General features: G+C 44.1%; 1 protein-coding gene across 2 annotated transcripts in view; it reads right to left on the minus strand.

The window, feature by feature from the left end:
- The window catches only part of LOC126259692 (beta-3 adrenergic receptor-like), a 268218-nt gene that overhangs the window by 142948 nt on the left and 106837 nt on the right, over nt 1-18433 (minus strand). For both annotated transcript variants that reach the window (XM_049956653.1, XM_049956654.1), the window contains exon 3: nt 11576-11829. In XM_049956653.1, coding sequence (XP_049812610.1) covers nt 11576-11829 — 254 coding nt within the window. The remainder of the gene's footprint in view (nt 1-11575; nt 11830-18433) is intronic.

Consider the following 18433-nt stretch of genomic DNA (forward strand, 5'->3'; position numbering starts at 1 on the left):
CTTGGAACTGTACGCTAGGCGAGAGTTTCGCGATAAATACAACCTGGGTAAGGGCCCTGTGTTGTAGACTACTCTTTGTAAAACCAAATTGGGACTCCGTCCACATCTGGCGACTTTCTTGTTTTCAACTCTTTCAGCTGTTTTTCTAACCAGAAATGCTTATTGCTGTGTCATCCGCATATGTTCATAATATTACTGCATGTAACACAACTGCAGAAAGAATGAAAGGGAAGGGTGAAAGTTGGTATGTCTGAGGAAAAGAAATATGAGAAAATCCGGAAATTAGAGGTGCTGAGAGAGTGCAGCTGTGAAGAAATTCAACAACCATAAAGTAGAAGGAAGAAGAAGATAAATCATGCATAATTTCAGTTGTAAAAGCAAGAAATATACAATGAAGGAGACTGTGTGTGCTACCCCATAAACAACTTGGTCATACGTTACCAACTTTAAGCACTAACGTTTCCATGCCCATGCGATTTGTAGTTAAAACTTCATCATTTTGGGAGCTTATTACCATCACAGTCAAACCCCAGTCCTACACGTGAATGCCGTGTGTAAATAGTGGCTGTCTAACATTACAGGAATTTGTCAGATGGAGATCACAACAAAGCACGCCCAGAGGAAAATGTTTCAGTCGTTTAGGGTCGCGTGAGGGACATGGGAGCATCATATCGACTCCATTTAATGCAAATAAGTAATAAGATGGAGCAAGGGAGGCGGGAAGAGTAATCTTGAGTTCTTCCAGGAGGGCTCATCACAGGAAGATGTTAGGACTGTTCCGCTGGCTTTAACAAAAGTCGAACGACAACAGAGGAAATCAGGACAGGGGTTACAGAGTGCGAACGTTTTGGGACGGTTTCTTCTCACCTGTTTGAGATCAGGAGTTGCCACACGCGTTCACTCACGATACCACAATATTAAAGAATTAATATCATGTTTCTATTTTATGGATTTTTCATGCCTGTAAACAACTATACCCACAGCATCTTTTAAATTTCGTCTGCTTACACATTTTGTTTCAAATTTATGACTACCTTGATGGGTCCATGATTCTTTGTGGCTTAGTGTTCCTTTGATGTAGTTTGTACATCCGTATATCTGACATTATGTACGCCTGTTTTATGAAGTATTCAGGGCTATAAACAATTATATACACAGTATATTTCAAAATTTTGTTTGCTTATGCTGTTTGTTTTATATTTTGATTACCTCGATGGATCCATCACAATTTATCCGTAGTGGCCCTTTGATGTAACATATATTTTGATACATCGTATATTATGAACGAGTAGTTTTCTCGTTACCTTGTTGTTAACTTGGTTGCAGTCTTCTAGAGGATCTGACATAAATTGCTACAGTTTTCTTTTTTGCATATTAGTATGCTGACTCAGCTGTGAAATCCTCTTGCACTGGAACGTGCATATCGACACTTCCGCGCCGCCTCCATGGTAAACAATGGCGTCCCTTAAGCAATGTTTTCAGTAACACTACGATCTAGGAGCAGTCTACAATGTTTGACATGCATTTCTACATGCCTGTCTGAATATCAACACGTTGTTAATATACAACCGTTGTCGTAGCTCTGAAGTCTGGTGCATATCGATACGTCAGCGTCGTCGCCATGAGAACCTTTGGCGTCACTTAACCACTATCTCTGCTAGCATACGATCTACGAGATTTCTGAAAATCCCCACCGATTAGTATCGAACTTCTCACAATCAATTATTACTGGTTATCTCCTCTACATACACTTTTATCACGTACTGACGAAATGCTGTCTACAGCAGTCATTTATTTTGCGTACACCTTGTTGTTAACTCTTTACGTCCTGTATGCCTGACTGGTTGTCCTTGACGTAATGCCGTATGCGTTGGGGCGAGCGTCGCATATTTAAGTAACAACTCTGTTACTCTTCTGAGCAGCTGACGTTCGTCGAGCGACAACACCTGCTCTTTTCACCGCCATCGCCTTCCAACATGGGTATAATTCCATTTTTTAATTTTGGTTGTACAACATGTATTTCATACGTTACTACTATTATCAGGCTACCCTATAAAACAATTCTCTGTTTGTATTTCAGTATAACGGCTTGAAGATGGTCATATTCTGACAGAAAAATGTTACCATTGCAACTAAACATTTTATTGTTGTCCAGTTAATTTTAATCAACCTTAAAGTTTTAGCTAGGCTGCCAATTTCCAGCATGAGAAATGTAATCAAAAATTACAGACATGCACGATGTAGAGGCATCGTTCACTGAGACATTGAACGGCATTATGTAGTGTTCAGCGACGAAATCTACTTCCGATTTTCGCGATCATATAGTCCAGACTACGTCTGTAGAGTATCTGCCCCACACATCTCCAACTACTGGAAAGCGGTGTGAGGAGCTACTGGATATGGCAACAGGGCTGATTTGGTAATTGCTGACCAAAGGTTGGACGCTCGCCGGTATGTAACAAAAATGGTAGACCCTCTTGTCATACACTTCATGACCAGATACCGAATGGCACTTTTCAGCAGGATAATGCACGGCTCCACATTGCGCACCACAGATGTCTTGAGGAATGTATGGACCCTTGACTGGCATATCTGTGCTCTGATTTGTTCACTTTAGAGCATGTCTCGGATCGATGGAAGATTAATACCTTCACTTTGGCCTACAGTCAATAATCTTAACAATATGACACAGCACATGTTTCACGCATGGCAAGATGATTGTCAAAATGACATGCAGAGGCTGATTGCTTCCTTGCCACAAAGAATACAAGATTGTATTCGTGTCCGTGGGCGTCACATACCATACTAACGATCATGGGCATCACTTCGAAATGGAATGAAAGCGTAATCAATTAATAGCCACTATGTGGTGAATAGCTTACAGACTTTAACATCGGACAGGTACTTCATAGTGTATCGCATTCCATTTCCGTCATTGGCGATAATGACGTTCATCATCTTACGGCACTTTCAAGAGCTCGATGGGCATTTCAGGGAACTCTTTCGTCATATGTTTCTCCGGAACCAGTGTCGCTGAAAGTTATTGAAATCGCAGCAGATTTTAGGGACTTTGTATTTGGAGAGTATTGAAAGTATTATCAGGACCCATTCGTCAGAGTATAAGTGATTTAAGCGGTAGGGGACGGCCGCCTTTCTTCCTCATGGAATCTGGCATTCCGAGAATACGATTATATAACTATTGTTCGTCAGTTATAAAAAACACCCTCTGCTTGTTTCATAAGGCGCGGCACATACTGGACGAATAAGCAAGTAATCTTCTGAAAGAAAACATTGCCAGTAGTACTCTGTTCTGCTGTATCCTTATTCGTTGTGTGAATGGCCAATAATGAAACTAAGTCATTTTCAGCACTTATACATAAGCATTATGCAATACATTGTACGTGATGTGGCATACAATCGAAAAGTTATTTCATATGTCAGACCATAAGTGGAATAATCCTTCTACATTACAATCTAAAAACAAATAATGCCTCTTCTCACTCAGGGCAGCACACGCAAATTACGTCCTCAATTATTTGCTGGACATATTCCAACCTCTGCCTTCCGGCAAAGCTTTTTTTTTTTAAAAAAAAATCTTGTGGGACTTAACTGCTAAGGTCATCAGTCCCTAAGCTTACACACTGCTTAACCTAAATTATCCTCAGGACAAACACACACACCCATGCCCGAGGGAGGACTCGAACCTCCGCCGGGACCAGCCGCACAGTCCATGACTGCAGCGTCCTATACCGCTCGGCTAATCCCGCGCTGCATAAAGTTTCTATACTGTACAGCTCCCTGTAGTACCATGGAAGTTATTCCGTGCTGTCTTACTAGAAGCCCTTCTTCTTGTCAGTGTTTTCCATACATTCCTCTCCTCGCCTATTCTCTGGAGAACGTCCTCATAGCTTACCTTATCAGTCCACGTAGTTTTCGAAATTCTTCTGTAGCACCACATCTTAAACGCTTCGACTGTCCGCATTTCAGTACCATATAATGCTTAGCTTCAAACGTACATTCTCAGAAATTTCTACCTCACATTACGCCTATTTTTGATACTAGTAGACTCCTCTTGGCCAGGAATGGCCTTTTATCCAGTGCTAGTCTGCTTTTCTTACCTCGTTGCTCCTTCCCTCTTGGGTTATTTTGGTGGCTAGGTAGCACAATCACTTAACGTCGTGATCCCCAATTCTGGTGTTAAGTTTCTTGCACTTCTCATTTCTGCTACTTCTCATTACTTACATCTCTCTTCGATTTACTCTCAATCCATATTCTTTAGTAATCAGACTGTTCATTCCATTCGTTAGTTCCTGTATTTTTCTTCACTTTCACTAACGATAGCAATGTCATCAGCGAATTGTATCATTGGTATCCCTTCGCCTTGAATTTTAGTCCCGCTCTTGGACCTTTCTTTTATTTCTGTCATTACTTCTTCGATATTAAGTTGAACAGTTGTGGCGAAGGACTGCATCTCTCTCTTATTCCATTTTAATCCGAGTACTTCGTTCTTGGCGTTCCACGCTTATTGTGCCCTCTTGGCTCTTGTTCATGTTGTATATTACCCGTCTTTCTCTACAGCTTACCCCAATTTTTCACAGAATTTCAAACATCTTGCGACATTTGACTTTGTTGAGTGCTTTACAGGTCGACAGATCTCATGAACGTGTCATGTTTTTTCTTCAGTCTTGCTTCCCTTATCAAGCGCAACGCCACAACTGCATCTCCGGTACCTTTACCTTCTCTAAAGCCAAACTGTTGGTCATCTAACAGATCCTCAATTTTCTTTTCCGTTATTCCGTATAATATTCTTGTTATCATCTTGGATGCTTGAGCTGTTAAGCTGGTTTTACGGTAATTATCGCACTTGTCGGCTCCTCTATGTTCGGAATTGCGTATACGCTGTTTTCCCGAGAGTCTGATAAGCGTCTGTAAAGGTTACCTGGCGAGTGTAATCGTACTGCAAGAAAAGAATTACTTACCATGCAAACGGGCTATTACGATGCGTAGGACGGGTGGAAGTGAGGGCGAGAGTACCACAGATATGTTTCGCGAGTTGGAAGGTCATCAGACGTTTTTTAGTTGTAGCGAGACCTTTTAACGAAATCTGAATCTCCCACCCACACATGGAGGTATGACCATCGTAAGAAAATCAGGTATTTTACCGAATTCCAAAAAGTAATACGTAGTATTAATCTGCTACTTATAACTCCTCTGTGCTGCTCCCTTAAGAGACAAGGAATTTGGCTACTTTGACAGGGTTCAAAAGTGAGGAGTCATCGCGTGACATAACGAGATCATGCTCTTAACATGAGTTTAATATTCTATGACTGTCAAGAACCGTTGTGATGTAATAAGTATTAAGCTGACAAGAACGGATTTCCTTTTACGTGATGAGAGAATACTTGCAGGAAATAGATGCTATGCCATACTGTTGTACTGGATTTTCACAACTAATAATATCGATAGTTAGGCGATGTGAAAATGCGTGTAAGCTGTTATTACTTCTGTCTTCGAAAATTACTTGTATAAAAGGGGAGAAACTACATTTCACTTCAGAAATTCGAGGTGTATTGACAACAAAATGGTTCAAATGGCTCTGAGCACTATGGGACTCAACATCTTAGGTCATAAGTCCCCTAGAACTTAGAACTACTTAAACCTAACTAACCTAAGGACATCACACACACCCATGCCCGAGGCAGGATTCGAACCTGCGACCGTAGAAGTCCCGCGGTTCCGGACTGCAGCGCCAGAACCGCTAGACCACCGCGGCCGGCCTATTGACAACAACAGCCTCATTTCTGATTCGGTTATGTAGAATTTTTAAATGGGGGAGTCTATGTTGAGAGTGGAATTACAGTTGTAACTTTACATCCAGGCCAGAACTGCTTGTCTTACAATGTGCTGTGGATATTGTGGGCATGAGGCTTCGTTCGATCAAAAGCAATGGCTTAGTCTTGTACTATCAACAGGTACAAACAATGGTCCGACCAATTGGTTCTTGCGCGCAGCGACTCGCAGTGCCCTCTGGATGACTGAATAGCGAAGTAACAAGTATAATGGTTGAGTGGCGACAGAAATTGATATGTGTAGTGCTTGAGAAGATCGAATGTTGTGAGTGTTTGCGCTGGACAATTATTCCCTCCACGTAATTTGATCAGTTGACTGCTTGGTAGTCACGCTGACAGTCTCTCCTGCCGTTGAGCTGTTGGTACAGCCGGCGCGTGGATACCTGGAGACGGTCACGCAACTGCCAGTGCGGTCGATGTGGGTGCGGGTCTTCAGTCCTCTCCCGGCCAGCGTGGCGGTGGCTTCCTGACGGTCGGTGGACGGCATGCGGTCATGAGTGTGTGATATGGGAAGCCTTTTTTTCGCCACATATGGTCAGTGTAAGGTGGAACGATGTGATGAGAGAGGGTGCATGTGTTCTCAAACGTCGTTATACAAGACCCTGAATATACACACTTCAAAAAAAGTCTTATATCACGTCGGTTCCGAGAGTTCCGGAGCCTGTGCATAAAATTGGAATAGAGATCAACATAAACATCATTTCCACCCTTTTTATTACTCATGGAAACCACACATTGCATGTTGGACTACCATACAGTGAGACCTTCACAGGTGATGGTCCAGATTGCTGAACACACCTGTACCTCTAATACAGAGTAGCACGTCCTCTTGCATTGATACATGCCTGTATTCGTCGTGGCGTACTATCCACAAGTTCATCAAGGTACTATTGGTCCAGATTGTCCGACTCTTGAACGGCGATTCGGCTTAGATCCCTCAGGGTGATTGGTGGATCACGTCGTACATAAACCACCTTTTTCAATCGATCCCAGGCATGTTCGATAGGGTTCATGTCTGGAGAACATACTGGCCGAGCTAGTCGAGCGATGTCGTTATCCCGAAAGAAATCATTCACAAGATGTGCACGATGGGGTGTGAACCGCCGTCCATGAAGACGAATGCCTCGAAAATACTCTGCCGATATGGTAGCACTATCGGTCGGTGGATGGCATTCAAGTATCGTACAGCGGTTACGACGCCTTCCATGATCACCAGCGCCGTTCGTCGGCTCCTCATAATGCCACCCCAAAATAGCAGGGAACCTCCATCTTGCTGCACTCGCTGGACAGTGTGTCGAAGGCGTTCAGCGTGACCGGGTTGCCTCCAAACATGTCTCCGACGATTGTCTGGTTGAAGGCATACGCGACAATCATCGGTTAAGAGAACGTGGTGCCAATCCTGAGTGGTCGGTTCGGCATGTTGTTGAGCCCATCTGTACCGCTCTGCATGGTGTCGTGGTGGACCTGGCCATGGACGTCGGGAGTGAAGTTGCGCATCATGCAGCCTATTGCGCACAGTTTGAGTCGTAACACGACATCCTTGGCTGCACAAAAAACATTATTCAGCAAGGTGGCGTTGCTGTCAGGGTTACTCCGAGCCATAATCCGTAGGTAGCCGTCATCCACTGCAGTAGTAGCCCTTAGGCCGCCTGAGCGAGGCATGTCATCGACAGTTCCTGTCTATCAGTATCTCCTCCATGTCCAAACAACATCGCTTTGGTTCATTCCGAGACGTCTGGACACTCTCCTTGTTAAGAGCCCTTCCTGGCACAAAGTAACAATGCGGACGTGATCGAACCGCGGTATTCACCGTCTACGCATCGTTGAACTATAGCGAACACGAGCCGTGTACCTTCTTCCAGGGGGAATGACTAGAACTGATCGACTGTTGGACCCCGTCCGTCTAATAGGCGCTGCTCATTCATGGTTGTTTACATCTTCGGGCGGGTTTAGTGATATCTCTGAACAGTCAGAGGGACTGTGTGATACAATATCCTCAGTCAACATCTATCTTCAGGAGTTCTGGGAACTGGGGTGATGCAAAACTTTTTTGATGTGTGTATTTAGTGTTAAGATCTATTTGTGATTTAATTTAATTACTTAATTTGGGAAAGGTTTTTGTGTGATTCTCAAACATTGAAAATATGTTTTATCATCAAGGGTTGTGGTGAGCGTATTAAGTGATCTATTCGACTCCTGTATTTTGTTACACGATTACTTTAATATTGTAGTTGAAATGGACTATTTCCCACCATTTTTGATATAACAAATGGGCCAGCTCTCCCTTTGTCCACAGCGTTATCCAATACGTACACAGTACTCTGAAGAGGAATGAAAACCTTTACCTGCAGGTTTTTAGTCTTTGGCCATACACGTGTTCACACATACAGAAGAGACCACTTGTGAGAAACAGAGACAGAAAGCGAGTCTGGAATTTCACAATCAATGAAATGCCAGCACGTGATGCTTTGTTTGGGGACCGTGAGAACAAATGGAGGTCCCTCAGGCGAGTAGGCACGTCACCTTGGTCTATGGATATGAGGCGCAGGTGTTACAACCGGAAGTAGCCACTCGAGAGAGCGGAGGTGGTTTCCTAGGTACCAAATATCAATGTACGCTGACTTCCGGTTTGTGGTCGGTGGTTCTTAGTACCGTGATCTGTACTTGTAATTAGGAGACGGGTGGTTTCGACCCAAAACGGCCGCTAATATCCCATACTTCATTGCATTCCTCGGTGCTTACAGTTATTAGATGGTGGGAAGCGGGAGTGGTGGGTGCAGACAGGAACTCTACCAAAGTGGGGGAGCCCTCTTTCCTGCAAATTGATTAAATAAATAATATACAAATTGAACTGAACAATACGTTATTATGTCAAATGATTTGAATTCCCTGTCCTGAGATCCTTCCTAACCAACATAGTTTTAGTCGTTTTCCTGCCAATTTCTAGATGAGATAGGTTATTGGGGAAGTAGTGAAGGGGAGAGCTGGGCGGTTTCCTAAGAAGGGGAAAAGAGGTTCAGAACTGCGGGAAGGGTGACGAAAATAGTGTCCTTTTTCCCAGAAGGGAGGTTCGATGAGGAGGTTGAGGGGTGTGAGAGTTTCTCAGAAGGATAGATCAGCCTCATGGAGGTCATATAAAACTTTGCATAATGGTAGGCTGAGGGAAGAGGGGATGGTGATGTAATTGATCAGTTTAATTAACTAGCATATCAATTTCGTATCCGAGGTGCATCAGGGTTGGCTTTGATATTTTTATGGCCACACACCCAGGAGAGGCGTTGCAGTCGATGTCGTGCCGTTGCCAAAGACACTCGTGCCGGTCATCTGCTACCATAGCCCGTTATTGCCAAATTTAGCTACACTGTTCTATTGTATACGTTCGTCATGCATCCCATATTGATTTCATGCAGCGTTGCTTGCAAGTTAGCACTGGCCACTCCACACAAACGCCGCTGCTCTTTGTCGTTAAGTAAAGGTTGTTGGCCACTGCATTGTCCATGGTGAGAGGTCATGTCTGATATCTAATATTTGTGGCACACTCTTGGATCTCAGGATATTGAATTCCCTAACGATTTCCTAAATGGACTATACCATTACTGGCTCCAACTACCACTCCACGTTCAAAATCTGTTCACCCCCGTCGTGCGGCCATAATCACATAGGAAACATTTTCTTATAAATCAGCTGAGTACAAATAACAGATCTGCCAATGCACTGCCCTTTTATAACTTGAGAATATGGTAATTCTGCTATCAATATATGTGCATATCACTGTCCCATGACTTCTGTCACCTCAGTGTGTAAAGGAGGGAAATAAATTTTATAAAACAAAGGCATATAAAAATAATTACGTAGCAAATACTTTAAATTAAAATTTTACGAAAATCTAAAGAGAAAGTTTTCAAAACCCCTCCGACGACGTACCAATCTCCATGAAAGTTGGAACGCCCACTTGTGGGCAATGGACTGTCACTGCTGTAGAGGGTAACAACTGCAAAGGAAGACACAGATCCGAGTTGTCCGACAAATGTTTGAAGAGCTGGGTGCAAGTGCTAATCTCAGATGAAGAGTCCCTCCCCTCGGACCAAAATAAAGAAAAGGGAAACATGAAGAGGGGAAAGCTTCAAAGACTCTTATAGATTCATGATTCGGTCATCTTCACTCAGTGATATGGTGCAGTGCGACGGCTCCGTGTTCGGAAGGATGATGGTAGGGGTCTCCGTCTGGCCGTCCTAATTTAGGTTTTCCGTGATTCCCGTAAAACGCTTAAGCCAAATACTGAGATGGTTGTTTCGAAAACGACACTGCTGATTTGCTTCGCTGTCCTCCACCAGTCCTGAAATTGCGGTCTATCTCTAATTATTTTAATGATCTCGTCGTCGACTGCATGTCAAATATTATTATTGTGTTAATGTTCTGGCACTCGGTTATTGTCATCCGCCTTCTTCCTTCGCAATGCAATAACGTTAAGTGCGAATTACAATGTCTTAATTTTGTACAATCTTTGTAATGTTCTTCCTCATGATCGAACCCGTTTTGTGACACAGAACACATTCTGAAGAAGGCACGATGGAGATAATACGCAATTGGGCGGCCAAACAATTGTGTCCAGCAGTCAAGGGCTGTACGGCTACTGCTTCACTTCTTGGTCCACGAGGCACTACTGAATCTCCAAAAGCTTTTTCCAGATCTCTCGTGAAATTTGATATGATCGTTTTAATTCTTCTCGAAAAGTGTCGTTAATTATGTGTTTCAATAAAAAATTTGACAAGTTAGTTTTTTCCAATCTGTTCAATTCTTGAGCCATTTTCTGCTAGAAAATCTGCTTTTTCATTACCATCTAATCTACAGTGAGATGGTATCCACTGAACAGCTTACATCATTTAATTACTATTTTGACTTCTTTAACTATAGGGATTTTTGGATGTTAAGTTTTGACAATTGTCAGTATGGCTACCATGGAATCATAACTGTTTCTCAAATGGATGTAAATAATTCTTTAGATGAACTGCAATTCTGATGGCTTCAACTTCAAAATTTGAGTGATTGTGTCATGGGGTTTATTAGAAATAGAAAATATGCTATATATTCCTACGCCAATATTTCCTTATTTTTCCATTAACGAACCATATGTGTAGATGCGGAGCCACTGATCTTCAGCGTATATCAGATTTATTGTTTCTTATCGTGTTACTAATTTTTTTCATAATTATCCATTATTTGTAGCTGGTATTGCTAGTGAGAAACCAGGACTGGAGAGCGTGGAAAAACAAATGTAGACCGCCCCCATCGGATTTAGCCAGCAGTTGCATCCCGGATAACGCAAAATGGTCTGCAAAAGGGTTTCAAGACGTATCTCAATACAAATGTATCTGGGGTTAAAATACTCCTCCATTCGGATCTCCAGTAGAGGGCAGCATTGAGACACAGACGCTGCATCTTAGTCTTCATTCTTAGTACCGATTGTCTTTTATGCTCTGCAATACACTGAAGCGTACCCTTCAACCACTTTGACGATCAATACACAGAGAAACTTTTATGATATCCTTTGAATTCAGTCAGTACCTGTTTAAGTAATTTCCAGCTTTTTCAGCTGTGGTTAATGTTATTATATAGTTGTTGGTCACTGCAATGATGTAAAACAAGTGTGTTTATAGATGACAGAGAGTGAAAAAGAGTGTGACTTCGATCTTATAACCGTTAATGGGAATTGTTGGGGAACTTACTCTGCACAACAGCCCGGACACTGGAAGCCCTGACCTGGCACCAGCGAGAAGTAACCGAAGAAGAATGCTGCGGGCAGCAGCCACAGGACGACTATGCTGGCGGACGTGTTGCGGGGAGTCATGATGGCCGGGTAGTGCAGCGGCCGCAGGATGCCCAGGTAGTGGTTCGTTGCCAGCGCCAGCAGGTGCGCCACCGTCGCGATGATGCCAGACAGACGCAAGGCCTCCACCGTCAGCAGCAGGCATTCGTTCACCTGCCACGCAGCCACTGAGCAGTTTAGTCGACAATTGACTCATTCCGTCAAACGAGGATCACATAAAAATTTACACATAAATGTTACTTTGTCAGACAGTGACGTTACTGGAGAACCGTGGCTGTTATGCAGTACTGAATGTTGATGGAGTGTGGCACAAATCAAAGACAGTGACATGATGGCAGCTAGTTCTGATACCAATGTTCCTCGCGTTTTGATGAAAGCATCAACAATGTGGCTATACATGGCTATACAAAAATTACCATATCGACAACAACATATATTGTGTAACTAAGTTAAGGTATCATCTAAATTCACAAAAAAATCTCTGTGCCTTAGTGGGCACAGTGTGCAATTAATCCTTTCACTGCTGGGGACGTTTTAACTGTCATGCCTCGCCGTTCCCCTGGCGCGCCTGACGTGTAAAGCGCGGCCTTTGGGTCTTTCCTACAGCGCTAAGGACGTGTTGACGCATACCGCGCCACCGGCCTTTCCACCGCTAGGGACGAGTTTAGGCGCACTGGGTCACGACTACCTGAGCGCAACAGACGTGTAAACACGCAGAGTTGTCTCTCCGCCGTGCTCTTCCAGTAGCTGTCCAATGGTTTGACTATATAGTTCAAGAGTGCATATATGTTTGTCGCTGCGTTCCTTCTTTGCAGATTTCTACTTCGATTCCTGTGTTTTCGTCAGTTTTCTTGTTTTCTATGAGAGAAATGTCACGTCACCGAGTTTGCACAGATAAAGAAATCCTGGATATGCTCAATAAGAGCGACAGTGAGTGTGAATTATCTGAAGTTGCTAGCAGTGATGAGTCTTCGACAGAATCTCGAAGCTGTAGTTCTCAGCCCTTTACATCAGAGGGGAGAAATAAGAAAGTGTCAGTAAAACTGTACGGAAAAGAGCGCGCCTAAGTGACACATTTTACTGGAAAGAAACCGATATCCAGCCTTCAACCACGTGGTTAATCAGTAACCCGGTAGAAATACTATTTTTGTGGATTTCCTGGAAAGCGGCACTACAATAAACTCTCAAACGTATTGCGAAACTCTGCACAACCTCAGAATAGCAATACAAAACAAGCGCAGGGGAAAGTTTGGCTCAAAGATCTTGCTGATTCACGACAACGCCCAGGCCCACACGGCAAATGCCACACGCGAAGTTGGCTCAAATGGCTCTGAGCACTACGCGACTTAACTTCTGAGGTCATCAGTCGCCTAGAACTTAGAACTAATTAAACCTAACTAACCTAAGGACATCACACACATCCATGCCCGAGGCAGGATTCGAACCTGCGACCGTAGCGGTCGCTCGGCTCCAGACTGTAGCGCCTAGAAACGCTCGGCCACTCCGGCCGGCACTCGTGAAGTTCTCGAATCTTTTAAGTGGGAGTTGTTCCCTCATCCGCCGTACAGTCCCGACCTGGCACCGAGCGACTTCCACTTATTCGCAGCAATGAAGAAGTGGTTGGCTATGCAGCGTTTTAATGACGACGCACAGCTTCAAGAAGAGGTAACCACATGGTTGAAGGCGCAGGCGGCCGAATTTTACGACGAAGGAATTTCCAAGCTCGTCCATCGCTACGATAATTGCCTTAATTTAAATGGTAAATATGTAGAAAAGTAGTATTTAAGTGTGGCTTTCATCTGTATGGCAACGGCCTTGCCGCAGTGGCTACACCGGTTCCCGTGAGATCACCGACGTTAAGCGCTGTCGGGCGTGGCCGGCGCTTGGATGGGTCACCATCCCGCCGCCATGTGCTGTTGCCATTTTTCGGGGTGCACTCAGCCTCGTGATGCCAATTGAGGAGCTACTCGACCGATTAGTAGCGGCTTCGGTCAATGAATACCGTCCTAACGGTCGGGAGTGCGGTGTGCTGACCACACGCCCCTCCTTATCCGCATCCTCCTCGGAGGATGACACGGCGGCCGGACGGTCCCGGAAGGGCCCCTTGGGGCCTAAAGACGGAGCTTTTTTTTTTTTTCACCTGTATATAATAAAAAAAAAATTCCAATACTTTATTTTTAATTCCAAAACGTAATGTACTTTGTGGATAGCCCTCGTATAATAGAAATAAGCGAAGTATGCATTCTTGTCTTTATTTAAACATATTGTACATCACGATGAAGAGAGATATGCATATTGACATCTCACCTGCACCGTCACTGTCAATGAATCTGTGCAAGCCAGTCAGTATATACTCAACTGCCAGCACCCGACAACCACCCATGTGCTCAGGCAGATTCCAGTGTGCACCCGGTACCTTTTTATAGCAGTTACATACTCATAACTGAGAAGAATGTGGTTCCATCAATTACCCACATCACAAGCACTTGCCTAGCATTAGTGGTCCACTGCTCAGCTTACATCACAATGTGTCAGAGCTAGTAGTTTGTTTGTCGCCCCATTTCGTCAGTCAGGAATGCTGGCACTTATTAGTTACTTGTTCTACGTTATGGAAATTGCAAATCATCAAAGCTGACTAAATCATTTCTCACTTTTCCATGTTCTAAGGTTCTAAGTTTACAACTCTATGGCATCGTACTTGGAGTTGTATTGCCGTGCACATCTCTACCGTTACAACTACAGCCCATGCTCTGTGGTAGGTGGAGACCTACATTCACTCAATAAAATCTCTGGTACATGAGGCATGCAGGACATTCCAACATAGGGCTCCACTTAACTGTGTGATTTTACTGTTGCGACGTGATTTTAGTATCACTTAATATTTTGTGATATTAATTCATTTTGATGCTATTTCGCGGTTATTTCATTGGATATACTGGAGTGGTGAGATTGGGAGGGAAGCCTTGTACTCGCTTCACGGGGTTATTGTGTCACTGGAAACATATCTATGGCCTCTTTTCTTAGCGGAAACCGGCCGGAGTGGCCGAGCGGTTCTATGCGCTACAGTCTGGAACCGCGCGACCGCTACGGTCGCAGGTTCGAATCCTGCCTCGGGCATGTATCTGTGTGATGTCCTTAGGTTAGTTAGGTTTAAGTAGTTCTAAGTTCTAGGGGACTGATGACCACAGTAGTTAAGTCCCATAGTGCTCAGAGCCATTTGAACCATTTTTCTTAGCGGAAGGCAGTCTGTCAATCTCATTAAGTCAAGAGCGCCTCCTTTGGCCATAAGAGCAGTTTCGCAGAAGTTGGATTGCAGCAACCTACTTCACAGCCGATGAATGTTGGGCAGGTGCCAACATCCCCTGGTGGTCAGTCTATGCCTTGACCTGCCTACGGCCCCCTGAGTATAACTGACCTCAACATTTTTGCCTTTCTGCGAATACTTCAAATAGCCACACACAAGACGCCATGGGGCGGTGTAACCAGTATGGGAGAATCATGCGAGCTAACATCACTGAGATGGTCGGGCTGACACGTGTTTGCCCTTCTTCGAAATATCTTGGTTCAAACTCATCTATTGGTTGATCCACACGTGTCCCATTACACGCCCTAAGTAAGACACTTGTCACCCTTTGGTCAAATTGTCAAGTCTGCGAAATACAGAGTTAATATGACATATAATAACAGTAAAAAAAAATATCGGGAACTAAATTAACGATCCTTAAATGATGTAGGCCACACAGTTGCGATTTGGTTAGAATAATGTTTATTCAGAAACCAAAGTAATAGCGAAAGTGTTCGTATTTAGAGTTACTGTTACACTCGGGCGCATATCTATTTGATACAGTTAGATCATTCACAATCTCAACGTGAAATACAAGTAATCTATGCAAAAAGTTAGAGTTCACACCAAGCGCGCGGCTGTTCACCGCTCAGAGACTAAGTCCTGAGATACCACACAACACGGCATTTTCTAAGTCGTTTCACTTCCTATCTACCTAAAGACCGACCGTCCGCTTTCTCGTCTCCTCCAGCACTGACCCTCTGCCCGTCCTCGGGCGCGTTTCCCGCGCGCCGAATATTCTCGCTCAACTGACTACTGCAGTTCCCTTTCCTGAAGCCGTCTATCTGATCGGCAGCAGCTTATTCTACCTTATTTCACATTTTAACATCTTTAAATAATCAAAGCTTGAAAACTTCTTCACTCTGTATAAAGTAACAATAATATCCATTACATAACAAACGTTAAACTCTTTTACATAAAACCAATACAATTACCTTCTTAGCTCTGAATGCCACGATCTGTAGCCTTGCACCAATGTGCTTTCTGATAAATAAATAAAGAACAAAAGTAACTACTATGAACTAAACTTTACAACAAATATTCTATTACCTAATAATTACCGAGCGAGATGGCGCAGTGGTTCGACACTGGACTCGCATTCGGGAGGACGACGGTTCAATCCCGCGTCCGACCATCCTGATTTAGGTTTTCCGTGATTTCCCTAAATCGCTCCAGGCAAATGCCAGGATGGTTCCTTTCAAAGGGCACGGCCGACTTCCTTCCCTGTCCTTCCCTAATCCGATGAGACCGATGACCTCGCTGTCTGGTCTCCTTCCACAAAAACAACAACAACCTAATAATTCAAAAAGGTGTTATTCTGTCATCGTTGAATATGTTTTGTGTGGAAGAAATGATGATCTGATGCTTAACTGGAAGTACTGATCATTTAAATTTACTATATATTTTAAACAAATAAAGTTACAAGTTGATATTTACAACATTTGTCATTTTAATGATGTGCTACTCTCTGAAATGTAGATCGTTAAGATCGACCAAAGCGTTCAAATTTTAACATTCAGGTCTTTGTTACAAAATTTGTTAATTTCACTTTAACAGTAAATCCTAAACTATTATGGATATGATCAATATTCAAGTTTTATTGGGCTCACCACGAAAATTTATGGAGTATGACAGATTAAAATTACTCCCCCTGCATTACTACAGGTTTAAATAGTTTTCGAATGGTTCAAATGGCTCTGAGCACTATGGGACTTAACATTTGAGGTCATCAGTCCCCTAGAACTTAGAACTACTTAAACCTAACTAACCTAAGGACATCACACACATCCATGCCCGAGGCAGGATTCGAACCTGCGACCGTAGCGGTCTCGCGGTTCCAAACTGAAGCGCCTATAACCGATCGGCCACACCGGCCGGCTAAATAGTTTTCATAACTGCGAATCTTCGGCTACTCCCGGCGTATTTCTTGCTCGATCAGTCCGCGGGTGTACTGCCGGTCCATAGTGTCCAACGGGCACAATATTTCGGCAATCAGTCATTTAGCAACCGTCAGGTGCCATGACGAACTGAGCTCCTGAAGGCGGGTGGCGTCTTAAATCCCCTCCACCTCGGCGAGGCGTTCTCTCTGCCGTCCGCGCCCGCTGCCGCGCGTCGGCGGTCGCTGAGACGCTGGCGTCGGCGTCTGTCGTGGCGTCGGTGTAACTGCCTCGTCCGCCCTGGTCACCCGTTCGTTTTATTTGCTGAGCATATTTTTAATTAGACTCAATGCTGGTTCGCATGCCTTACTGAGGTTATAGCCGCAATCTCGGTTGATCATCGCTGGTACGAATTTCGATAGCCTCTCTAACGACGCCGTCCCAGTATTTAGATTTCTTTGCCAAGACCCTCGTATGTTGGTAGTCCATTTCGTGATTTTCGGACAAACAGCGCTCTGCGACCGCCGACTTTTTGGGGTACCTAAGTCGAGTGTGCTTCTGATGTTCTCGTTAACGATCTTCTGATGTTCTCGTTAACGATCTTCGATGGTGCTCACTGTCTGTCCAATATAAGTCTTCCCACACTGACACGGAATATGGTGTACGCCAGCCTTCCGGAAACCGAGATCGTCTTTCACACTGCTCAATAATGCTCTTGTTTTATTGGGTGGGCAAAAGACAGTTCCTACTCGGTGTTTACTCAATATTCGTCCTATTTTCCCCGATAGTGCGCCAGTATACGGTATATAGGCAGTGGCTATCTCTTCCTCCGTGTCTTCTTCCGTCTCAACACGCTGTACTGTAGAGGTGGGGCGGAGAGCGAGTCTGATCTGTTATTTAGAGTACCCGTTTTTCCGGAATAAAGTTTTGAAGTGTTTTCTGCGTCAGAGATGGTGCGCGCCCTGTGCACCAGTGTTTTCAACATCCCATTCCTCTGCGAAGGGTGATGGAAACTATCCGCATGCAAATACAGGGCGGTGTGCGTTTTCTTCCTGTACATCCCGTGGCCCAGGGTGCCATCTTCTCTTGACGTCCAGGAATGGTAATATCCTTCTGCTTCGGGCTCCATAGAGATTTTGATGTTCGGATGTATAGAGTTCAGGTGTGTAAGGAAGTTTAGGAGCTTCTCACTTCCATGGGGCCTGATCACGAACGTGTCATCCACATAACGGAGAAAACAAGTAGGTTTCCATTTGGTTGACGCCAAATCTTCCTCCTCGAACTACTCCATATACAAATTCACGACCACAGGCGAGAGTGGGCTCCCCATTGCGACTCCTTCTGTTTGTTCATAGTATTCTCCATTAAAGAGAAAATACGTGGAGGTCAGAACGTGTCTGAAAAGGTCTGTCGTCTTCTCGTCCAATTTCTGTGCAATAAGCTCAACTGACTCTCGAAGAGGCACCCTGGTGAACAATGAAACAACGTCAAAACTCACCAGGATATCAGAGTCTTTCAGCTTGAAGTTGTCGAGACA

The sequence above is a fragment of the Schistocerca nitens genome, chromosome 5 (assembly GCF_023898315.1).
Source record: "Schistocerca nitens isolate TAMUIC-IGC-003100 chromosome 5, iqSchNite1.1, whole genome shotgun sequence".
Lineage (NCBI taxonomy): Eukaryota > Metazoa > Arthropoda > Insecta > Orthoptera > Acrididae > Schistocerca > Schistocerca nitens.